Source organism: Rhinatrema bivittatum, chromosome 4 (genome assembly GCF_901001135.1).
Source record: "Rhinatrema bivittatum chromosome 4, aRhiBiv1.1, whole genome shotgun sequence".
Lineage (NCBI taxonomy): Eukaryota > Metazoa > Chordata > Amphibia > Gymnophiona > Rhinatrematidae > Rhinatrema > Rhinatrema bivittatum.
Window position 1 is genome coordinate 273,043,209 of NC_042618.1, and position 26,045 is coordinate 273,069,253.

The 26,045-nt window shown below is 43.2% G+C and overlaps 1 protein-coding gene across 4 annotated transcripts in view; it reads right to left on the reverse strand.

Moving 5' to 3' along the window:
* The window catches only part of LOC115090693 (patatin-like phospholipase domain-containing protein 2), a 124,956-nt gene extending 99,684 nt beyond the window's left edge, over nt 1–25,272 (reverse strand). Inside the window, exons 1-2 of one of the 4 annotated variants that reach the window (XM_029600126.1) lie at nt 25,063–25,272; nt 5,235–5,467 (exon numbers count right to left, since the gene is read on the reverse strand). In XM_029600126.1, the coding sequence (XP_029455986.1) occupies nt 5,235–5,467; nt 25,063–25,078 (249 nt within the window). In that variant the 5' untranslated portion in view covers nt 25,079–25,272. Of the gene's footprint in view, nt 1–5,234; nt 5,468–24,630; nt 25,013–25,062 lie in introns of those variants that run through there. The other 3 variants (XM_029600125.1, XM_029600124.1, XM_029600127.1) reach the window with 3 other exon arrangements.
* Nucleotides 25,273–26,045: the final 773 nt, after the last annotated feature.

Sequence of the window (26,045 nt, forward strand, 5' to 3'; positions counted from 1 at the left end):
TGGACAGGGAGAGAGATGTGGATGAATCTCTCTCCCTGTCCAGTGTGGCATATAATGCGGCTTCAAAAACACGCCAAACTCGTACATAGGCCAAGGAAGTAGAGAACTTTCTAGCTCTAAGCATGGTGGAAATCACTGTCACAGAGTATCCACGTTTCACCAATCGAGCCCTCTCAAGGACCATACCATAAGACAAAAAACAGAGTCTGATCTTTGTGAAGAATTGGATCCCGGCTTGGCAGGTTCCTGTGTGCTGGAAGTTGAAGGGGAGAATCCAACAGGAGCCACTGCAAATCCACATACTATGAACTCCTGAGCCGATCCGGAGCCACCAAGAACTCCATCCCTCTATTGTGCTCAATCCTTCTGATCAATCTGCCCAACATAGGCCATGGAGGAAAGGCATACAGCAACTTGCCTTCTGGCCACTCCTGCATTGATACCTAATGACATGGGATCTCTTCTGCGACTGAAGAATCATGGAACTTTTACATTACAAGAAGTCACCAGGAGGTCTAGGAACAGTAGAACCCAGCGATCCAGAATCAGCTGAAATGCCTCATCCGACAAAGTCCATTCTCCTGGGTCCAGACTCTCCCTCCTGAGAAAGTCTACTCTTACATTGTCTTTTCCTGTGATGTGCAAGGCAGAGATCTGGAGATGCACTTCTGCCCAATTCCATAAGCTGATCTATCTCCTGCGACTCTTGCTGGTTCGTTTCCTCCCTGCCGATCGAAGTAAGCCACGGTCGTTGCATTATCCGACATTATCCAGACAGACTGACCCTGCAGCCTGTTACTGAACTGCAGTCATACCAACCAGACCACCCTGGCTGCCAGTCGATTGATGTTCCAGAGAGACTCTTCTGTATTCCAGTGCCCTTGCGCTGTTAGCTCCTGAGAGTGAACTGCCCAACCAGTCAGTACTAGCCAGTCCAGAGGCGCTAGGGAAACTCCCTTCTGTAGATGATCTGCCTGCAGCCACCACTGCAGTTGGGAGGATACTTCCATCAGCAACAGGAGCCAAATCAAATAGTCCTGAGACTGCGGGTTCCACTGAGACAGCAGGGAGTGCTGAAGAGGACGCATATGCGCCCTCACCCACAGGACCACTTCCAGGGAGCCTTGTCAATGTAGTTTCTACTGCCTGCTTCTTCTGTGGTGGAGCACTGCGAAACTCCAACACATATCCTTCTTGTATCACTTCCCATTAATCCAATATGATCTCGACCCACCTCTGATAGAAGAGAGAGAGCGAGAGAGAGAGAGAGAGAGAGCTCCCCCTATCTCTTGCTGCCAGAGGTGGGTTGGCAAACCTTGGGAGGAGCCACTACCCAAACCCACGTCCCTTCTTGGCTGTTGGGGACAAAAGGACTGAGACCGGTCAAACGGTTGAATTCTCTGGAGGGTCATTCCCCTATAGGGACAAAAATGCCTGGATTCTCTAGTAAGACCTCTCATATTAAGTGAGCGTGTCGCCTGCTTCTTATCCTCTGGTAAATGAGGAAGTGGAGATTCGCCCCATTTACTGGCCAGTTTTTCCAACTTGCTCTCAAATAATAGTGAGCCTTTGAAGGGCAATTTGGTAAGGTTAGCCTCGGAGGTTGCATCGGCCGACCAATTTCTCAGCCATAACTGACACCTAGCCGCTACTATGGAAGCCACTCATCTGGCTGAAGAGTGGACCAAATCACAGCCTGCAACCACCAGAAAAACAGCAGCTGGCTCCATAACTGCCCTGGAGTCATTGACCTCCTGGGAGAGAAGCAAACAAGATCGAGCCACCAGGGAACAAGAAGCAATCTGCAAGGTCATTGCTACAGCATCCAATGCTTAAGGATAGTCTCAATCCTTTTATCATGAGCAGCCTTCAAGGTCGCTCCTCCTGCCACAGGGATTGTGGTCTGCTTTGAGACTGCACACACAAGTGCATCCACCTTCGGAAAATGTAAACGCTCTCTTGCCACTGGAGCTGGAGGGTACAGGCCTTCCAAAACCAGACCCCCCTTTGAAACTAGCCTCTGGGGTGCTCCACTGAAGATCAATTCATTCTTGAATGGCTTCCATCATGGGGAAAAAACAAGAGGCCTTATGCAAGGAAACCAAAATGGGATTTTCCTTTAGCTCAAATACAGCAGCTGCCCCAAGGATCCTGAGTAGCTTTAAGGTCTGGGAAAATCAAAGCTGGCAGTTCATCCTTATGAAAGAACCATAGCACAGTTCTATACAGTTCTAATCCTAGAGGAATTTCACCATCCTCAAGGGAGTCATGATCTGTGTCATCAGCCATGCCATCCGGACCTCCATCGGGAAGTTCTGCTGTCACTAGCAGTACTTGGGCACTTAACAGTAGGGCCCGGCAAGGTTCCAAACTGCATCTCTGTCCTGGGAGCATTGGTGAGTTAAGATTGTGTCTGGAGAAAGGACTGAAATCCCTGGAAAAAAAAACAAAACCCAAAAACTGTACCCATAAAAAGTTAGAAGCATCCTTCCCAGGAAGCACTTGGGGCGTGCATACAGAGCTACCATACCCTGCTGAGGAACCAGTTAGGGGAGTTCCAAAATCAGGCATCCCACTCAAGCTGTCTGTACCCAGGCCTATATCCGGCTGGGAAGAACCAGGCTCAGTGAAATCAGGAGGCAATTCATCCTGAGCCTCCTAGCAATGCTGGCACAAGTTAGTGGGCACTCCTGGCTGAGAAGCCCAAATATGACAGGCAGTGCATAGAGAAAGATGGTTAGGTTTAGGCACCGTTATGGCCGCCAGTGCGATGAAGTGGCGGCTGGAGACATGCGTCTAGCTGGATTTTTTTTGTACGTCCAAAAATACGAAAGCATCCAACACTTAGTGTCCCAGCACCTAGGCATCCCAAAACTTAAGCGCTCAAAGAACTTGGGCACATAGGCAAGCCTGTGGCCACTTAAGGCACCGCTCAATTTATACTCACAAAATACCAGGCCCAACTAAACATCCAAAAACTGGACATACAACTAGCCGCAAATGCTGAACCAACAAGCCTGTAGAGGACAGCCTAAGAAATGCGTGCGAAAAGCCATTGCAGCGTGCAACGAAAAAGGCTTAGAGCGGGGCCTAGCCTAAAAAGAGGCTGCTCAACCAGCCAGGCTGCCCACATCCCTTGACATCCCATGGAGCGGGACGAACATTGGAACAGCGTGCTGAGCACAGAGACCAGTAAAAAGGAGGGAACCCTAAGAAAAAGAAAGCCTCTTTTTATGTCTGTTTTTTTCTTTTTTCTCACACGAGCTCAGTCTTACCTAAATGAGTACAGACACCGTCTCCGGCTGCGGGGGGAGAGGGTATATGCCTTCTCTGCCACGCTCTGCTTCCTGCACCTGTTGTCTTTCAGCCACTTAAGCAGCTAAATCCACACCGGCTGAAACCAGCTACCGGACCTAGGCACTCATCTGAGGGACCACAGAAATCACCTCAAGCATTCTCAACTGGGGGAGGGACCATTTGGTTTCACCACAGGAGAGCACGGCACATTTATTTTCCTTTTTTCTCCTTTTTCAAATTGATGCAATGCCCAGTAGGGAGATGTCCACCATCTGCTGGAGAATACTGGCAGACTGATGTCACTGCAGGGGTATATATACTGTGATGTCAGTCTGATCCATCTCCATCTGCTGGCGGAGGTGCATAACCCACTTGCTCAGATTCATCTGACTGGATGCTAAGAAGTTTCCTTTTCTTTAATGAATTCAGGTTAATCCACCTTCCCATCCTTGGCTGCTAGATGGTGGTGCTCGTCTTCCTGTATGACTACATTTCCGGGAATTACTGGTAAATATATCAGATCCAGTCCCTAGATTAATGATATTTACTCCTGGGGGAATTCTGCGCTACTGCGGAATGCAGAATTCATCCCTTACTGCCTTCACGATTTTCTCCCTCGCCGGAAAAGGATTAAAAAAAAAAAAAAAACCAACAGAAGCCGCGCATGGAGAGTGGGGGCATCACATCGCAGCACGGCGGCTCAAGGTAAGCAAGCAAGCAGGAGAAGAGGGAAAGAGAGGGGCTAAAGAAGAGGCCCCAAGAGTGTATGTGTGAGCCAGTGGGGGGGGGGGGGGGGGAAGAAAGAGAGAAAGAGAAATGTGTGTGGGGAGACAGAAGATGTGTGTGACAGATGGCATGTGACAGAAAGCATGTGTCTGATATGTAAGAGAGCGTGAGCATGGATACTCAGGTGGAGGAGAGGTTAGCAACAACTGCAGCAGTCCCTGCCAGCTTGGCTCATCTGCCAGCAGCAGCAATTGACACTGCTGACAGATGAGCCAAGTTGCCAGGGATTCTCATTGCACTGAAATGCAGAATAATTTGCAAAAAATAGTGTTACTTTGAAAAATAAATGTGCGCGCAGAATTTTCAATTTTTTGTTGCAGAATTACCCCAGGAGTAGATATTACACTCCTTGGCTGAGCTCAGTGTTTTCCTGCTGAGTGCTTGAATTGCTGTCTGTATGTTCATGTATTGTTTAGTTGTCCACAGCTGGCTTTTGCACAGAATACTGGAGGACTGATGTTCGTGTAGGGGTATATAATACCGTGATGTCAGTTTTGCTCCATCTCCATCTACTAGGAGAGATGTATAACCCACTGGTGGATTAACCTGTCTTTATTAAAGAAATGGAAATTTATCAGCTAAGTAGTAATTTCTCCTTGTTATTTCTGTTTTTTTAAATTAAGAACTCACTAATTTTTAAACTTTCTCTCTTATCTTCTATACTCTATCAGGTCTCAAATTGAAAGAGTAAGTTCCAAACATTTCTGCTAACTTAGAGTAAAGTAACAAACAGTGAAGCAAGCCCAGAGGTTCTCAATGCCAGTCTGAGCACCACAAGCAGCTGCTTAGTCACAAATGCAAACAAATCCCATGTTGTCAGAACTAAAATTTCTCATGAAATTTGGTAAAGGTGTATACAGAAATCTTAGACACAAAAAGGGGTTGGATTAACACAAGTTTGAAACTTGTCAGTAGTGCCAATTGTCAAAATTTCAATCAGGGTTAAAAGCCTTTATGACGGGCTCTATGACTCACAAACTTGTGCTAATTCAACCCCTTTTTGTCACTGTAAACAAATGAAAAATGTACAGTTTTCTAGTCTCAAAAATAAAACCCCAAATCATCAGGTACAATATTTACAAAAATGTAATGCTAGAAAAGATGCTCACAATAATATCTGGAAAAAGAGTAGTTGTATGGGGGAACTTTACCTGAATAAGTTCTTCTTTGGAGCTGAAATCGGATACCAGTACATTCTCACCATCAGAGACACGTGTGAGGGATACGCACAATTTGCCTGAAGCCAACTCATGAGCATTTTCTGGAAGATTCTTGTACAGTCCGTTTTTGAGGATTTTAACCAAATTAAAAGTAGGGTGAAGTGGCCCAAGGTTTCGTTTCCTAGCTTCTTTGGCCAGTTCTATTACATCTGAACAACACTCGGCTGAAAAATGAAAACAGCAAAAAAAAAAAAAAAAAAAAAAAGGGCATGTACTTCTTTCTGAAACTGAATTTGTATTTCCTTGCAGTCTAGTTCACTTAAATCAGTAGTTGCCAAATCTGGTCTTTGAGACAGTCACAGTGATCTAAGTTTTGTTTGGGTTGTTTTTTTTTTTTTAAACCAAAACATTCAATGGAATCTGATTTATAGATCAAATATAGTTAAATTTCTCTCAGAAATATTAGTTGTGGAAATCACAAAAACTTGTGGAGACCCATTTGGGGGATCCTGAAGTCCAATATGAAAAACTTGATCTAACCTGACCAAGATCATTAATTTTACTTAATCTGACCACATATCTTTTGGTTAAAAAATTATTTTGGATCATAAATATTCACAAACATAAGAACATAAGAAAATACCATACTGGGTAGGACCAAGGGTCCATCAAGCCCAGCATCCTGTTTCCAACAGTGGCCAATCCAGGCCATAAGAACCTGGCAAGTACCCAAAAACTAAGTCTATTCCATGTAACCATTGCTAATGGCAGTGGCTATTCTCTAAGTGAACTTAATAGCAGGTAATGGACTTCTCCTCCAAGAACTTATCCAATCCTTTTTTAAACACAGCTATACTAACTGCACGAACCACATTCTCTGGCAACAAATTCCAGAGTTTAATTGTGCGTTGAGTAAAAAAGAACTTTCTCCGATTAGTTTTAAATGTGCCCCATGCTAACTTCATGGAGTGCGCCCTAGTTTTTCTACTATCCGAAAGAGTAAATAACCGATTCACATCTACCCGTTCTAGACCTCTCATGATTTTAAACACCTCTATCATATCCCCCCTCAGTTGTCTCTTCTCCAAGCTGAAAAGTCCTAACCTCTTTAGTCTTTCCTCATAGGGGAGTTGTTCCATTCCCCTTATCATTTTGGTAGCCCTTCTCTGTACCTTCTCCATCGCAATTATATCTTTTTTGAGATGCGGCGACCAGAATTGTACACAGTATTCAAGGTGCGGTCTCACCATGGAGCGATACAGAGGCATTATGACATTTTCCATTTTATTCATCATTCCTTTTCTAATAATTCCCAACATTCTGTTTGCTTTTTTGACTGCCGCAGCACACTGCACCGACGATTTCAATGTGTTATCCACTATGACACCTAGATCTCTTTCTTGGGTTGTAGCACCTAATATGGAACCCAACATTGTGTAATTATAGCATGGGTTATTTTTCCCTATATGCATCACCTTGCACTTATCCACATTAAATTTCATCTGCCATTCGGATGCCCAATTTTCCAGTCTCACAAGTTCTTCCTGCAATTTATTACAATCTGCTTGTAATTTAACTTCTCTGAATAATTTTGTATCATCTGCAAATATGATTACCTCACTCGTATTTCTTTCCAGATCATTTATAAATATATTGAAAAGTAAGGGTCCCAGTACAGATCCCTGAGGTACTCCACTGTCCACTCCCTTCCACTGAGAAAACTGTCCATTTAATCCTACTCTCAGTTTCCTCTCTTTTAGCCAGTTTGTAATCCGAAAGGACATCGCCACCTATCCCATGACTTACTTTTCCTAGAAGCTTCTCATGAGGAACTTTGTCAAACACCTTCTGAAAATCCAAATACACTACATCTACGGTTCACCTTTATCTACATGTTTATTGACTCCTTCAAAAAAGTGAAGCAGATGTGTTAGGCAAGACTTGCCTTGGGAAAAGCCATGCTGACTTTGTTCCATTAAACCATGTCTTTCTATATGTTCTGTGATTTTGATGTTTAGAACACTTTCCACTATTTTTCCTGGCACTGAAGTCAGGCTAACTGGTCTGTAGTTTCCCAGTTCGCTCCTGGAGCCCTTTCTAAATATTGGAGTTACATTAGCCACCCTCCAGTCTTCAGGTACAATGGATGATTTTAATGATAGGTTATAAATTTTTACTAATAGGTCTGAAATTTCATTTTTTAGTTCCTTCAGAACCCTGGGGTGTATACTATCCGGTCCAGGTGATTTACTACTCTTCAGTTTGTCAATCAGGCCTACCACATCTTCTGGGTTCACCGTGATTTGATTCAGTCCATCTGAATCATTGCCCATGAAAACCTTCTCCAGTACGGGTACCTCCCCAACATCCTCTTCAGTAAACACCCAAGTAAAGAAATTGTTTAATCTTTCTGCAATGGCCTTATCTTCTCTAAGTGCCCCTTTAACCCCTCGATCATCTAATGGTCCAACTGACTCCCTTCACAGGGTTTCTGCAAGGTGATGCATATAGGGAAAAATAACCCATGCCATAGTTACACAATGCTAGGTTCCATATTAGGTGCTACTACCCAAGAAAGAGATCTAGGCGTCATAGTGGATAACACATTGAAATTGTCAGTTCAGTGGGCTGCGGCAGTCAAAAAAGCAAACAGAATGTTGGGAATTATTAGAAAGCGAATGGTGAATAAAACAGAAAATGTCATAATGCCTCTGTATCGCTCCATGGTGAGACCCCACCTTGAATACCGTGTACAATTCTGGTCGCCGCATCTCAAAAATGATATAAATTGCGATGGAGAAGGTACAGAGAAGGGCTACCAAAATGATAAGGGGAATGGAACAGCTCCCCTATGAGGAAAGACTAAAGAGGTTAGGACTTTTCAGCTTGGAGAAGAGACGGCTGAGGGGGGATATGATAGAGGTGTTTAAAATCATGAGAGGTCTAGAACGGGTAGATGAGAATCGGTTGTTTATGCTTTCAGATAATAGAAAGCCAAGGGGCACTCCATGAAGTTAGCATGTGGCACATTTAAAACTAATTGGAGAAAGTTCTTTTTCACTCAACGCACAATTAGTTAGTGCAGTTAGTATAGCTGTGTTTAAAAAAGGATTGGATAAGTTCTTGGAGCAGAAGTCCATTACCTGCTATTAATTAAGTTGACTTAGAAATTAGCCACTGCTGTTACTAGCAACGGTAACATGGAATAGACTTAGTTTTTGGGTACTTGCCAGGTTCTTATGGCCTGGATTAGTCACTGTTGGAAACAGGATGCTGGGCTTGATGGACCCTTGGTCTGACCCAATATGGCTTCTTCTTATGTTTCGGAAATATTTTGAAAAGTTTTTACTGTGAGGTTTTGCCTCTACAGCCATCTTCTTTTCAAATTCTCTTAGCCTGTCTTATCAATGTCTTACATTTAACTTGCCAACCAGAGCATCGATTCCCTGGGACTGGGGTTCCTGCCTGCAGCTGAAGAAACTAGGTACTTGGGCGTTGGAACGGTTCGCCAGGAGGTCCATGGTTGGTGTTCCCCAACGGTTTACTATCAATTGGAATGCTGTGGTCGACAGCCTCCATTCTCCTGGGTCTAGACTTTCTCTGCTGAGGTAATCCGCAGCGACGTTCTTTCCCGGTGATGTGGATGGCCAAGATCTCTTTAAAATTCACTTCCGCCATGACATTAGGAGGTCTATCTGCAGAGACACCTGTTGGCTTCTCGTTCCTCCCTGACGGTTGATGTAGGCCACTGTTGTGGTGTTGTACGAGATTACTCTGACCATTGTGTTTCGGAGTCTGTGACGGAACCGTAGGCAGGCTAGTCTGACTGCCCGGGCTTCTAGGCGATTGATGTTCCATCCCGACTCTTCTTCGTTCCATTGCCCTTGGGCGGTTAGCTCCTGGCAGTATGCTCCCCATCCTCGTAGGCTGGCATCCGTGGTGAGCAGGATCCAGGTTGGTGAGGATAGCCTCGTTCCCTGACTCAGATGGCCTTCTTGTAGCCACCATCGTAGTTGGGCCCGAACTCTGTCCGGGAGCTGAAGACGTACAATGTAGTTCTGGGACAGTGGATTCCATCATGATAGTAGTGAGCATTGTAGGAGTCTCATGTGAGCTCGTGCCCATGGCACTATTTCCAGTGTGGATGCCATGAGGCCGAGGACTTGTAGGTAATCCCATGCTGTGGGGCGACGTTTGCTCAACAGGGTTCGTAACTGGGTCATCAGTTTTGATCTCCTTGTCGGTTCAGGATGACCTTGTCTTGTTTGGTGTCAACCGGACTCCCAAGTACTCTAAAGATTGGGAGGGCTGCAGGCAGCTCTTGTATGTGTTGACCACCCACCCGAGGCTCTCCAGTAGAGTTTTGACTCTGTTGGTTGCCTGGTGGCTTTCCTCTGGGGATTTCACCCTGATCAGCCAATCGTCTAGATAAGGGTGCACGCAGATTCCTTCGTTCCTCAGTGTTGCTGCCGCCACCACCACTATGATCTTGGTGAACGTCCGGGGTGCAGTGGCTAACCCAAATGGTAGTGCCCGGAACTGGTAGTGACTGTCCAGGATCGAGAAGTGTAGAAAGCGCTGATGCTCTTGATGGATCGGAATGTGTAGGTAGGCTTCAGACAGATCCAGGGATGTAAGGAACTCTCCCAGTTGTATCGCCCTTATTACCAAGCGTCGGGTTTCCATGTGGAAGCAAGGAATCTTCAGGTGACGGTTCACTGCCTTGAGGTCCAGGATGGGTCTGAACGTTCTTTCTTTCTTGGGGACGATAAAATAGATGGACTAATGTACAGTATTTATTTGTTGTGGAGGCACCGGTGTTATAGCCTCTAAGGCTAGCAATCTGGTCAGTGTAGCTTCCACTGCCATCCTCTTGGAAGGGTTATGGCAGGGGGATTCCACAAACTTGTCTGGAGGGAGGTGGTGGAAATCCAGGTAATATCCCTCTCAAATGATGGTTAGGACCCACTTGTCCAAAGTTCTCTCGATCCATCTTTGGTAGAATAGGGCAAGTCTGCCCACTATGGCTTCTTCCTTTGGACGGATCGGCTGATTTTCATTGTTGGGTGCAGCTGGGGCCTGGACCCGAGCTGGCTCCCCTTTTGTTGTGCTTGTTCCGAAAGGAACAGCTTCGGCCTGCGGGGCAGGCCGCTTGATATGTGCTTCTATATGGGTTGAAGCACTGTGATCCTCTGCCCCTGGAGGTTCGGGGGAAGGATCGCTGGTTTCTCTTATTCCTGTCCTATGGTAGCTGCGGCAGTGGGGACTCGCCCCATTTCTTGGGTAGTTTCTCTAGTTCGCTTCCGAACAGGAGTGTTCCCTTGAAAGGCATCCTTGTGAGTCTCGTTTTGGAGGATGTGCCAGCCGACCAGCTTCGGAGCCAGAGTTGTCTTCTGGCAGCCACGGCGGATGACACTCCTCTAGCTGCAGTGCGCACCAGATCAGAAGCAGCATCCACGAGGAATGATACTGCTGGTTCCAGGGCCTCCCCAGAAGTGTTGTTCCTGGTCTGTGATAAGCAGGCGCGTATCACCATGGCACACCAGGCCGCGATCTGTAAAGACATAGCAGAGACGTCAAAAGACTGTTTGAGGATAGATTCCAGATGTCTGTTTTGAGCATCCTTGAGTGCTGCTCCTCCCTCCACTGGGATAGTAGTGCGCTTCGAGACCGCGCAGATCATGGTATCCACTTTCAGACATGCCTGGAGATCTTTGGCGGCTGGGTCCAGAGGGTACATGGCTGCCAAAGCCCGCCCCCTTTGAACGTAGTTTTCAGGGCATCCCATTCCAGGTCAATAAGTTGCTGGACGACTTGTAATAGAGGGAAATGGTGGGAGTCCCTCTAGTAGGGGGTTTGTCTTAGGTTCCCCCGAGGTACTTGTGCCCGGGATAGCAAGCTCTTAAGCTGTGTGTGACTAGGTCTGGAAGCTCGTCATTGGTGAAGAAGCGTCTTATGGTTCGGTGGGGCTCTGTCCCGGAGGGAGTTCCAACATTGCTCTAAGACTCCAACATTGCTCTAAGCTTCAACGGCAAGAGGAAATGTGGAAAAAAGGATTTGCATTCACAAAAAAGCAGGTAGTAGCTTGCTTGTTACGGTGGTTACTACCCCAAACCAAATAAGCCTGATACTTCACTTTCAATGCATATTTAGCATAGCTCTCTGCTTCAATGGCAGGGAGAATGAAGAAAAGTGGATCTATATACAGACAACAACCAACAAGGACTGAATTACATAGTCTGGGTAAACAAATAAGCATGGGTGTAGCTTGCTTATTGCGGCGGTTACTACTTCTAACTAATTAAGCTAGATATTTCACTTAGATGCAGTTCCAACACTGCTCTCTACATTAATGGTGGGGGTGGAAGGGAAATAGAACCAAAAGGTTACTAAGAGCCAAGAGAAACAGATAAGTATGAGAAAAAAAAAAAAGTGTGAAACTTGCTGGGCAGACTGGATGGGCCGTTTGGAGGAAACATAGAAACAGAAATGACAGCAGAAGAAGACCAGAGGTTCTGAATCCTCATCTGAGATGTCCGTGCCCCCAAAGGTGGGGCTTCTGGGCGGTGGGATCACTTCCCTGGGCATAGTGGGTCCCAGGATGTTGAAGTCCTCCGGTGGAGCCTGTGGCCGTATTATAGGAGGCCCCGGTTGCATGTGGATGAAGGTATGCAGACCTTTGAAGAATTCCACCCAGAAGGATAGATGCTGGGTCTAGACTAAGGGGCGCCATGTCTCTGGGGAGCCCCGTTTGAGGGGGTCCCGCTGTGCAATGCTAGGTCCAGCGAACTGCTCAAGAGGCTGGAACCTGGTACCGGCTGGGGAGGGCCATGAGTTAGATCCCCTAGGGCCTCTTCGCACTGTATACACAGGGCCGTGGCCTCCTCATGCTGTGCAGCTCTAATGTGGCATGCTGGGCAAAGGCCTTGAGCCTTGAGTTTCTTTTCTGGTGGTGCCATGGCTTGTGCACGTAAAATACAGTTGTGCACTCCGGGGTGTCGAAGTTGTGCGCGTAGGTTTGGTGTGCCCTCAGGGAGATGTGCACGCAGATTGAAGTTATGCGCCCGGCACAGTATGCACGTGGCTATGCGCGTCGCTTGTGCGTACGGTACTTGGGTGCGCAAGGTATTTGTGCGCATGGCTCGCCTCTGTGCGGACGGCATGGAACGACGGCAAACAGATGAAAATGGTGACTACGACCACGCGGACAATATGGCGACCACCTCAGAGGGTCTCCACGTGGGAGGACCCTCTGATCTGACCGGTGTCTAGCCCTGCTAGGGCAGATCAACCCGGTGCCACTGGTCCAGGTTGGTGGCCTGTGCGACTCCTCGAGCTTTGGAGACCGGAGACTTTTAAATAGATTTCTACCTTACCTTGTCTCGGCGCTTCCAGGTCTCGTTCTAGGTGGTCTCCGGCTGCGGGGGGAGAGGGAAAATACCTTCACCGCCGCGCTCAAGGTTGCACCCACTGCCTCTCAGCCTCATCCAATGTCGGGGGCTAGGCCCCTGCCAAGGGTCGGCCGCCGGACCGAGGCTTACCTCTCCAAGAGATCACGGAAATCACCTCGGGAATTTTCAACTGGGGGAGGGATCCAATGGGTGTCACCGCAGGAGAGTGGGGCTCGTCTGTAGAGGTAAGATTTCTTCTTATTTTGGTTTTCTTTGGTAAAATTACTCTAACGCTGTGTGAGCATGCATAGAGTCCCTAACTGCTATGGAGACGGAAAATACTGAAGAGCTGCACTTCCTGCAGGGGTATATGTACTAGGGCTGATGTCAGATTGAAATCTGATCCGCTTCAAACTGCTATCAGGAGTGCACTATACCCATTGGTCCTGAGTCCATCTGCTACACGCTAAGAAAGTGTTATTATGCATTTGTGTGAGAGAGAAGATAAAATTTGGGTGCACCTACCTACTTCAATCCACAACAATCTCAGAGTGACTGGAAATCAGATCCCAAGTATGGAGATCAGATTTTTAAATTCTTCGTTTGAATTATTGGATGTAAAATTTGATGATTCTGCTCTTTTGAAATATTAAATTTTTTGTGGGGGAAATAGAACATTTTTAATTACTGGATTTTTTATTCCTCAGATTTTTTAAATATTTTATTGGTGTTTGGGAAATTTTAGATATTCTATTCATTAAAAAAATATTTCAAACCAGTTAACGAATGATTTTATTATTATGATTGTTTTATATTTCTTGATTTTGTTTTATAAAGAATGGTACTGTCTGTTTTTCCATTGTTGCTGTGCATACAGAGGCTTGTTGTGTATTCTAGTTCAGTACTTCTCAGCACATTTCTGTTTATACTTTCTGATCTCTTTATTTGGTCAGGGTCTCTGTGTTCTGCATATGTGACTGAAGTGAGATATTTTGATGGCATGTCGTCTCTGTGAAGAGATCCATAGCAACTTGGTTTCCTAATAAGGGTTTTATTCATGTTCTAGGACCCGGTGTAATATGTGCCTTTTCATAGATAAGGTTGTTAGGGTTGTTCTGGTATGGGAGGTTTACTATATTGTAATGGAAATTCTGTTTTTTCATGGCTTTCTGAGGGCCAAGCCCACACCCAGCATGCATTACAAAAAGTCTAATTCCATAGAAGCTCAAGTGTCTTTTTTGCAGAGTTTTCTGGTTGGCACCACAGGAGTGCATGTAAATATAATATGCATGTTTTAAGTTATATTTTTGCCTCAGAAGACTGTACTTTTGAATGTTCTTTTTCATGCAAAATTTGTTAAAAATGCATAATTTGTGTTTGTCTGTAAAGTGTGTCACTGACACCTAATTTAGTCACAACCACCTCTATTATGAGCACTAACAACCTAACAGCACAGCTTTTCACTATGTAAATCTTGGTATCACAACATAACTACTGGTAGTTAAGGGAAAACCAGTCTTTCATGAGCCCTCTAGCTCAAAAAGTAAAATAATGTATCCTACTGCCAACCAAAGGACAAAGGCATGACAAAAATGAGCCAGAGATGTTTTCCACATTAAGAGATGTTGAGGGTAAGATCAGTCAATTTGAACGGCTGAACTAATTTATCAAAATTTTAATAAACAAGACTGTGAGATTAGTGTCAATGTGGTAAGATTGAGACCATCTACAAAAGTTTGAGGTCTGAATGTGTTTTTGCAACAGTTGTCCATTCATACTGTAGGCTGCCAAAGATGTTTCTGGGAAACTGAGCCCCTGGAGACTGAGGCCATAGAGTAATGTGTGTGTTTGACACAGTACAGTGCGCACAGTCAATATAATGTTTCCAGGAATAACTATTAAAGATGAATAATCATGTACAAAGTTCCCAGATAAAACAATTCACTTTCACCTTTGTAAGACAAATAACACCATAACATTTCTTGTTAACCTGAAGATATTTTATCTACTTGATATATTAATCTTGGAATAATGTCATGGCAGCAGACAACATGTTGAACTATGATCTATAATATCATTATTACACTGATGCTACAATATGTTGAATGTGAGGAAGCAATTAGAGGGCGTGGTGAATTTGAATGGCAAGGCTGAAAGTCCATGTAAATGTCACTGAAATCATCACAAGCTCCACCCTATCTAAGCAGATGGGCCAAAAGGCAGAAAGGCTGTGAGGGCTGACCCACTAGTTCAGTAATAGGGCTGTGCATTGCTAAGCAGAGGGGCATGGGTTTAATTCCTAGCTCAGGTTCTCTGCCCCCCCCCCCCCACCCGGGGTTGGCCCAGGCCAAGGGTCATTATTACTGTGCAATGGCGACAACTAGCAGCCAGATTTTAGGGTGCCATGCTTGCAAGGTTCCAGAAGAAGGCCCAGCTAAAGACTTTTGCTGCAATGACTGGATTAAAGTAAGTTGAGAGGTGGCATAAAATAAGGTGTAAAAATATCCCCTATTTGCACATGAAGGCTCAAGATACCAATTCCTAGTCCTGGTTTCAATTCAACCGAAAGCTGAAACAACCAGAAACTGCCTAGTCAAAACACTAAAGAAAAAACGAGGTTCACACACTATTACCTGTTGTCCAAGCTCTCGAAAGCAAGCTAGAAAGACATTAGCATAGCAGTGTGTGCAAGCATTTACTACTACTACCTATTCAGTCCTCACTATTGGGCCAGTACAATATAGTGCGCTCAGCTGAGAACACTGTTTAACCCGCCGTTGGATGCGCGTCCACAATCCTTGACACCATAAGGGGTTTGATTCGTCTAATACACCCCTCCCGAAAATAATAGCGTTCATCACATGCAAATACATGTTGATGAGGCTATTAGCTATTCCCCCAGATACAAAAAAAAAAAATGTGCACCCAATCTGCACATTTTAGCGCTCAGAAATTAACGCCTGCTCTTGGCAAAGAAGGGCTTAAGCAACTGAAGACACTCAAAGATACTGGAACGCTCTTCTGCCAGCCATCCAGGTACTTAGATTCGCACCAGAAGGCATGTCTTCTTAGTTCACTTCATGGCCGATTCGACCACAACGGATAAGAACATGCCATACTGAGTCAGACCAAGGGTGCATGAAGCCCAGCATCCTGTTTCCAATAGTGGCCAATCCAGGCCATAAGAACCTGGCACGTACCCAAAAACTAAGGCTGGCTATTTTAATCTGGCTCTTACCAAAATCAGTGCCAGTATATTGTTTTCAATTCCAGTAATTGTGTAATCACCATATTTTAACATTAAAAATACCTCTCTCTCATGATTTATTTATTTATTTATTTTTAATTTTTATATACCGAAGTTCTAGTAGGGACTACAAATCACTCCGGTTTACATAAAACGAAGAACTGCTCAACAGAGAGCGGAGCTTTACATGGAACCGTATAACATATGGAACAGTATAACTGGTTGACAATTTAACATAGTGCTAAATAAAGTGATAATATTTTAACTGGTAATAAATAAAGAAATATAATATTTTATATAAGAAGTATAACTATTTAACGTAGCAATAAATATAAATATAAGCAATGCCTAATATATATATGAAATAAAGTGAATTTTTGAGCTCACAGATAATTGTCCAGTTGCAGATTCTTAAAAGTAGTACTTTATACAGTGTCCATAGTTAAGGGATGGAAGTCTGTCAGTCATAGTAAGATTAAGCGTCTGGGAAAGCTTGTTGGAAGAGAAAAGTTTTCAGTCTTTTTTTGAATTCTTGATAACTGGGTTCTAGTCTAAGATCTGGGGGAAGCGTGTTCCACTGGTGTGGGCCTGCTGAAGATAGCGCACGTTTGCTCAATGATGATTTTATTTGCGGAGCATGCAGTGTTCCTCTGTATGCGCTTCTGATTGGTCTGGAGGAAGTGTGCGGTTGGAGTTGAGAGCTTAATGTGATGGGGGCTAGATTGTTTGTCGCTTTGTGGATGATAGTGAGTACCTTATAGAGTATCCTTTGTTTAATGGGGAGCCAATGTAAGCTCCGAAGGATTGGGGTGATATGGTCTTTTTTGTTAGTGCTAGTTAGAATTCTAGCCGCTGAATTCTGAACCATCTGTAATGATTACACATCTTTCTACTGATTTGTCACCAATGTTAATTGATTCAAAAGTCTTCAAAGATTAGGTTTCCTAAACTGAACCAAATGTAAAAATTTGAGAAAACCAAAACTTCCCACACAATATAGATTGTGTTTGCCCTATGTGGTCTGCCAAATGATGGCAAGATTTTTAATTGCACCTGACACGAGCATAGACAGTATAATGCAAAAGGTCCTTTTCTAACTGCTTAAAATGTATGTGCCTATACACACAAACACACACTGTGTGTATATTCAACATGAAATCAGAAACCGCATTTAGTAACGTTTCAGGGATGCTCTGCTTTCTAGTACTTGGACTATGAAACATGTTGAAGCCGGGACATGTTTTCTATACCAAAAATCCAATGAGACAATTATCCACAAACACATGATTTTTTTTTTTTTCAGAACATTCATTGGTCATTATAAATCTTCATCTTCATATCTTTTACTATTTTAAAACAATGCTGGCTATCGGCCTAAACACTTATCTCATTCTTTCTCCCAGTCCTCAAATTCACAGAAGTTAAAATTCAAGGAGGTCACTGACTTCCAGTAGCAACCTTGCCTCTAGAGGCAATTTCAAACCAATTAAATGAGGTCATCTTATGTAGCAATGAATTCAGAGTTGCCACACAACTAAATTAAATTACGAAAGGATCACCCTTTCTAGTTCTATTCCAGAAGCACCCATTATAAAGAAAATCTAACAAGAAAAATTCAGTTGTGAATTTTTGAGAACACAGAATAGCAATAAATTTAACTTGCTCTTTCGTTACCTGCACCCTTACATTACTAAACATTGGTAATTACAAAGGCAATATTTGAACTTAGAGGGGATTCTCAAACTTTTGGTACACAGAACAAAACTTCCCAGAAGATACCATAGAGTTCCTGAACAAGTTAAAGAGCATTAAACAGCTACCGCCTGACTCTCTCCAGGTCATAATGGATGTACAACCAACAAACAGCAGTGTCTTATAAAGATGACATAACTGCATGTGGCAAATTTCTGGACTACCAAACACTCTGGACTACCAAACCGCACCTACAACTATTACAAAATTAATCAAATTCATCTTGACTTACAAGTACTTCAGTTTTAATAATATCTACCACTCGTGAGCACTAGGATGACACCACAATATGCCTATCTTTTACATGTCAAAACTGGAAGAGACATTTTTGATTATCAGACTACACCCTGCAAATATTACCAATATATTGATGACTTATGCTTTGGACAGAGGGAAAATAGAGACTCAAATTTTACAATTATTTGAATGCACTCCATCCTTCAAATTAGATTCAAAATGGACTACTTCATAGAAAAACTGTGGTAGCCAAAATGTTGATCATCAACAGCCATCTATAACCATTTCTATACAATAAGCAGACTGAGATGCAGCTACCTTCACAGTTCCAACTTCCACCTTTCAGATAAAGTCAGATATACTCAGCCAAGCCACACAGTATCACTGTATATGCTCTGACCCAAAAAGACAGAGATGAACACCTCAAAGTCCTGAATGAATCATTCAAATGGAAAGGCTATGATCAGTGGCGTACCTAATTATTTGGCATCCAGGGTGGATACGTCCTTTTGCACATACCCCACAACCAAATGATCTTTGGTCCCCCTCTCCCTCACACAGACTCCGTCTCTCTCTTGCACACACTTTCCCCACACGTGTGTGCTCCCAATGACACACACACCCCCCCCTCCCTCCTCTCAATTACATAGGTTCACATGTGGTCATTCTGGCCCTCTCACTCTTCAGCTGCCTGCGACTATCTGGCCGCTCCCTTCATCATCTTCCACCCACGGCCAGTGCAAGGGTATTAGGCGCCCTAGGCAAAATTTACAGCTTACCGCCATTTTCCCCACACACAATTAAACATTATGCATTTATAATAGATTTTACATGAACATTTAAAGTGCAGTCTTCTGAGGTAAAAATATCACAGCATGTATATTATATTTACATGCAGCGCTGCAAAACACTGCAAAAAAAAAAAAAAAAAAAAAAAATTAATTAATTAATTAAAAGAGACCCTTGGAATTGGGTTTATTTTAATATGTGATGGGTATGGGCTCAATCCTCAGAAGGCCACAAGTAAACAAACAATTACAATTTCAATAGAGTAAATCTCCCAAACCAAAACTGCAATAACTGCAAACACTAATACTAATACTAATACTACTACACCATCAAGAATTCTGAACAGTATTACAATCCCTGATCTTCAGCAGCCTAGACTATTGCAACTCAATGTTACTAGGTCTCCCCAAATCCACCATAAAACCACTGCAGTTACTGCAAAATGCCGCTGCTAGAGTACTGACCGGAAATAAAAAAATCGGATCACATCACCCCAGTATTAAAAAGTCTACACTGGCTACCAATCATTCAGAGAATAGAATACAAAACCCTGACGATCATCCATAACGCAGTACACAATACAGATAACTCTGCAGTCAGCAAAATGTTCCACCCCCACAAACCTCAACGGAACACCAGAACTTCTGACAAACGACTTCTCGAAATACCCACATATCCCATGGCAAAGCTTACGAACACCAGAAATAGAGCTCTCTCCATAGCTGGGCCAAAACTCTGGAATGCCCTACCATACTACCTAACCAATATCATCGATAATAAAGCATTCAAAAAAGAACTGAAAACCTGGATCTTCAGCCAGACTTTCAATGATGACTTAAGCAAATTACAATTATGATGCCTTAAGCCTCCACCTACTTCTCCCCTCTTCTCCGCAGATATTTACCCCTTCCTCCTCCCACTGCCTCCCCCTCTATTGTATATACCTTCCTCGTTTTTCGTTTCTATTTTCATTTTAGTTATTTGGCTTAAACTATTTTAGTTATTTCCTGTTACAACCTGCTCCATGACCTGTTATATATACTTTTGTTTCACTACTTGTTCTATGTATCATTGTTTCGTTTCAATGTAAACCGGGGTGAAGGCATGCGCTAAACCTCGGTATATAAAAGCTTCAAATAAATAAATAAATACTTATGAAAAGGCAACACTGCAATTATTACTCCAGCTGGAAACAGAGAAAGCCAAGCTACTAGAGATCCCTTCACAGGACTTACACACTAGCAGAATACATCAGCTCAGTCACACATGAAAAATACAAACAGATAGTAGAAAGACTAGGGGGCACTCCATGAAGTTAGCATGGGGCACATTTAAAACTAATCGGAGAAAGTTCTTTTTTACTCAACGCACAATTAGACTCTGGAATTTGTTGCCGGAGGATGTGGTTAGTGCAGTTAATATAGCTTTGTTTAAAAAAGGATTGGATAAGTTCTTGGAGGAGAAGTCCATTACCTGCTATTAAGTTCACTTAGAGAATAGCCACTGCCATTAGCAATGGTTACATGGAATAGACTTAGTTTTTGGGTACTTGCCAGGTTCTTATGGCCTGGATTGGCCACTGTTGGAAACAGGATGCTGGGCTTGATGGACCCTTGGTCTGACCCTGTATGGCATTTTCTTATGTTCTTATGACCCTCACCAATTGCAGAATGAAGAGACTATAAAGTAGTAATATAAACTTGCAGACAAAAACTGAATTGTAAACTGCAACAAACCAGATTAAATATGCAGTGCAACAATGAAAAAACAGAAGCATTTCTCAAAAACAACAGGAAAAATAAATCAATAGATGTAAAACAATACTAATACAAAGAATATTTCAAAAAACTGATAAAAAGAATAACATTCAATAATTTAAAACTCATAAAATTTTCCAAAGACTAATAAATTATTTCAAAACAGCAGACAAACACCACCAATACTTTAAAATTAAAAATTAAAAAAAAAAAAAAAAAAATCTGCCACAGTCCGTACCTGGGATCTATTGATTTCCAGATGTCCTGAAATTGTCTGATTTAGCAGAGAAGATGGGTTGTTGCTCACAATCTCTCCTCTCTCTCATACATACACACATGCTCAATCATAGAACATGCACTACACACACACAGATGTGCTCTCACAAAGAACATGACAAGCTCTCACAGTCATACACACAGAAATGCTCTCAGACAGATATACACACACAGATATGCTTTCACACACAAATACAGCCAGACATGTTCTCACACACACATACCTCTCTCTCACTCCTTACCCTGCTCCCCATCAGAAGCAGAGCAGCAGCTGTTTCAAAACCACTATAACAGATGGGGACTCTTAATTTTTCTTGAGGATGATGGGTGCTGGTGTGGCTCTGCTTCTTGAACCTGTCGGGGGGGGGGGGGGTTGGACAGCACTGTTGCTGCTTCAGGTGCACTCAAACGTCAAAGCTGCTTCTTCCTTCGACGAGCAGACACATGTGCTGATCTTCTTGCTTCTGGTCGTGACTGCATGGCCTTTCCTTCTTCCCACCCAGACCCACCACTTCCTCTTCCAGGTCACACGGATGGGAAGAAAAGGCCAGGCAGTTGCAGCCCCCAGACCCCGTGGTGCTCTAGGCTGCCACCTAGTCCTTCCACCTGCCCTGCTCCCACCACTCGCGGCCCAGCAGCCACTCACTTATTCTGCAGTGAGTGGCATGGGCTCTGTTTGCAGCTGCTGACCTTCTCAATGGCACCACCCTCCTGGCTGTAAAAGGCGGACCACACCCCCTCAGCCCCCTTAGTATGCCACTGGCTACAACACCAAAATCATCTCTGGAAAGATAGCTTCTTCACTTAAAAGACCCAGAGCAAACCTGTTACGGTACAAAAAACAAAGGGAAAACCAGAGTGAGTACATCTCGAAGATGTCAAGAAATTTAAAACATCTTTTAAAGAATTTCTGCTCGCCCGTGCATTTAATGTTTAAACCCGCGGAGAGAAGTCTTGATCATAAGACAGCTGATGATTCAGTAATTGGTCTTATTTAAGTTACTATGATGTATATTATCATTGTTATGATTTATGATTTTGGTTTCTGTGAAACCATATGTTTGTAATGATTTTAGTTTATGTATGTATTTATGTTCATCGCCTAGGCCTTTTTGTGTTAGGCGTTTAATACATTTTTTTAAATGAAATGAAATATACAACCCAAAGCTGTAAAATCTAAGACCATAAGAAATTACCATACTGGGTCAGACCAAGGGTCCATCAAGCCCAGCATCCTGTTTCCAATAGTGGCCAATCCAGGATATAAGTACCTGACAAGTACTCAAAAACTAAGTCTATCCCATGCTACTGATAGAAAATAGCCACTGCTATTACTGGTAAGTCAACTTGATTAATAGCAGGTAATGGACTTCTCCAAGAACTTATTCAAACCTTTTTTAAACCCAGCTACACTAACTGCACTAGCCATATCCCTTGGCAACAAATTCCAGAGTTTAATTGTGTGTTGAGTAAAAAGAACTTTCTCCAATTCATTTTAAATGTGCTACATGTTAACTTCATGGAGTGCTCCCTAGTCCTTCTATTATCCGAAAGAGTAAATAACAGATTCACATTTACCCGTTCTAGACCTCTCATGATTTTAAAGACTTCTATCATATGCCCCCTCAGCCGTCTTCTCCAAGCTGAACAGTCCTAACCTCTTTAGTCTTTCCTCATAGGGGAGCTGTTCCATTTAGAGATGTGAATCGGAACTGATATCGGATCCGATTCTGGTTCCGATTCACATCTATAGAGATGTGAATCGGAACTGATATCGGATCCGATTCTGGTTCCGATTCACATCTCTAGTTCCATTCCCCTTATCATTTTGGTTGCCCTTCTCTGTACCATCTCCATCGCAATTATATCTTTTTTGAGATGCAACAACCAGAACTGTACACAGTATTCAAGGTGCAGTCTCACCATGGAACGATTCAGAGGCATGACATTTTCCCGTTTTATTCACTATTTCCTTCCTAATAATTCCTAACATTCTGTTTGCTTTTTTGACTGCTGCAGCACACTGAGCCAATGATTTCAATGTATTATCCACTATGACGCCTAGATCTCTTTCCTGGTTGGGAGCTCCAAATATGGAACCTAACATTGTGTAACTATAGCATAGGTTATTTTTCCCTATATGCATCACCGTGCAGTTATCCACATTAAATTTTATTTGCCATTTGGATGCCCAATTTTCCATTCTCACAAGGTCTTCCTGCAATTTATCACAATCTGCTTGTGATTTAACTACTCTGAATAATTTTGTATCATCTGCAAATTTGATTACCTCACGCCTCGTATTCCTTTCCAGATCATTTATAAATATATTGAAAAGCACGGGTTCCAGTACAGATCCCTGAGGCACTCCACTGCCCACCCCCTCCACTGAGATAATTGTCCATTTAATCCTACTCTCTGTTTCCTGTCTTTTAACCAGTTTGTAATCCACAAAAGGACATCGCCACCTATCCCATGACTTTTTACTTTTCGTAGAAGCCACTCATGAAGCAGTCACTATTTCTGGATGATGAGTCATAAAAAAATATTCCCTAGTCCACCAGTACTGGCCCCCCAGCAACCACCTATAAAGCAAAAATGAATAAAACACAAGCTTCTAACAGAAGTTCAGAAAGAAAATTATATATACCCCTGCAATGTATCATGCTGCCAACTATACCAGCATATACCACAGGACCCCCCACCCCCCTCAACAGTCACTCATTCACAGGCCTCGATTTAGGCACACAAAAAACAGTCAACTGCCTAGGGTGCCACATTTTTTAAGGCATTAAATACCTTGGTCAATGAGAAACCTGCTCCTGCTTGCTTTGGGGTCATAAACATAAGAAGTGTCCAGCATTCTGTCTTGGATAGTGGCCAATTTATGTCAAAATTATCCAGCACACCCCAAAAAGTGAACTTATTACTCCAAGGGATAACTTACACTAGGCTACCTTGCTAATAGTATTTTATGGATTTTTCTCAAACCTCTCAAAGTGGTAGTTGCCTTGATAACACCTGTTACTTTCACAGTGTCCCTTTGTTTTAGTATTATTTAAAGGGGCAAATAACCATCCTTTATTTACATGTGCCAATGAGCTCGTATGCTGGCGCCATTTAAAAGGGGATCAGAAGGAGGGGCAGGATTGAATATCAAATAATTTTGTACTGAATATTTAAAGCCGAAAATGTAAAGTCTGTGATACAGACCAAACATTACATAGACACAAGATCAATCACCAGAGAGAAGACGAAGGTGACACCTCAGTGGAGCATTTTCTTTTTTAAACCAGACTACTCTATCAATCACCTTAAGATCAATTATCATTGGAATGCTTCTTATAATTCACTCATTTTCCGGTAGTCATTTTTTGCTTATTCTATTCGGACTGGAGAGAGAGCATTAGCTCTCAAAAGAAGACAAGGAATGTAGCTAGTGCAATAAAGTATTTCCTTTATATACTTTAACCTTTATTTCCATGCATTCAAAAGGACAAACAGCCACCATACTTCTTTATCCATAGGTAAACAACAACAGTATGACAACCTTCACCTGAGAACTCAAGTCGTTATTGCTGGCAAAGTTACTTTCTAGCCTTGAATGAAAGAATCTACAGCTTTACTTAGTAACTTTACCTTGCAAACTATTTAAAAGCCTGCATATTCAGAGTAGGAAAACTGATCAATCCAGTTTATGAGCTCTTTTTAGGCAAAAACAAAGACAGTGACTTCTCTCACAGATCCGTACCCCTCCACCCCAAAAAAAGTGCAACGGTAAAACACTACCATTAAATTCAAACATTAAACTAGTGGAAGAAAACATTAACCCGGAATCCGATTAACAGATTTAAAATAAAGCAGCAAAATAGAACAGATTTTCTGTACTCAGAAAGCTTATCGGCTAAAAGACAACGAAGCACGCAAATAGATATGACCTGGCTCCGTGGCCCCCTACCGAAGCATGCTCCACACACCAGGGCTGCGGCATTCAGGGCGCCGGCGGACGCCCCGTACACCCTGCCGGCTCCCCTCACTAGGCGGGGTGCTCTCTCCTGCAGGCAGCTGGCAACCCCGACATGGTAAACACCCAGGAAGCCGCAGCCGGCGAACGACAGGTTGTAGCCTCGCTCCAAATCTAGCATGCCTGCAGGAGAGGCCGGGGAGAGCGCTGGAAAACAGGGTGAAGAGAAGGTCAGGCTGTTACTTCCGCTTCATTCTCCAGCATAGGCAACAAAAAACCGCGGCATCCCCCAGCAAAAGTATTTCAGAAAGGGTGGACAAGGGAGGCAAAAGGGGATGGCCGTACTTAGTGAACCACACAAATGCCCCGCCCCGGCCACCAAAGCCAATTATTAGACAGTGCTTACAGTGGTTATATTTCATTCCTCCATAATGAACATTCAGATGAGGCGATCCTGCTTGGACTGAGGCATTTGCCAATTAGCTGTTTGGTCGATAGATCTCCAGTGTTGCCGGTCGGGCTATTTCACGCCCAATTGGGCTACTTTATTGCCATTGTACGGAAGAACTATTTTTGTTCGGGATTAGCTACTTTTGGCCGGGCATCTACTAGTAGCTCTCTAAATTGTTGACAGTTTGAACTATTTCACGACTAAATGGGTTACTTTTTTTTTTTTTTTTGCCGTTCTGCAGGACAAAATCTCTGTGTGGGTTGGGTTAGTTTTGGGCTTAGCGACTGGATGGCTGAGTTACTAAAATAATCCGCGCCATTGAGGAAGTCCCTCCTGTGCTAGCAGTTACAGAACGATGACTTTTCGGGATCAGCCAATCAGAAGCGACTTACTCCTTGGGGGATTCTGCGCAAAAAAATTAAATTCTGCAACAAAAAACTGAAAATTCTGCGCACATATTTTCTGAATTCAGCAAAATTCTGCATATTTATTTTTCAAAATAACACAATATTTTTTGCAAATTATTATTTATTTATTTATTTCAACTCTTTTCTATACCGACATTCATGATACAGATCAGATCATATTGGTTTAAAAGGAACAGGAGGGTTATAACATTAACATTGAAGAAGAAGTAAAGTTACAATAAAACAAGGTCGAAGGAACTTGGGGGCTGAAGTAGCTAGAGGCAGAGGTTTAACAAGTAAACTTTAAAAGGGTATACTGGAAGTGCCTAGAGACAAATATAGAGTGCTTTAAATAGTGGCACTTATATATTTTTTTTTCTCCATTTCAGTGCAATCCAGTCCCTGGCAACTTGACACTGCTGGCAGAAGAGCCAATTGCTGCTGCTGGCAGATAAGCCAAGCTGGCAGGGACTGCTGCAGTTGTTTCTAACCTCTCCACTTGAGTATCCATGCTCACTGTCTCTCTTACAT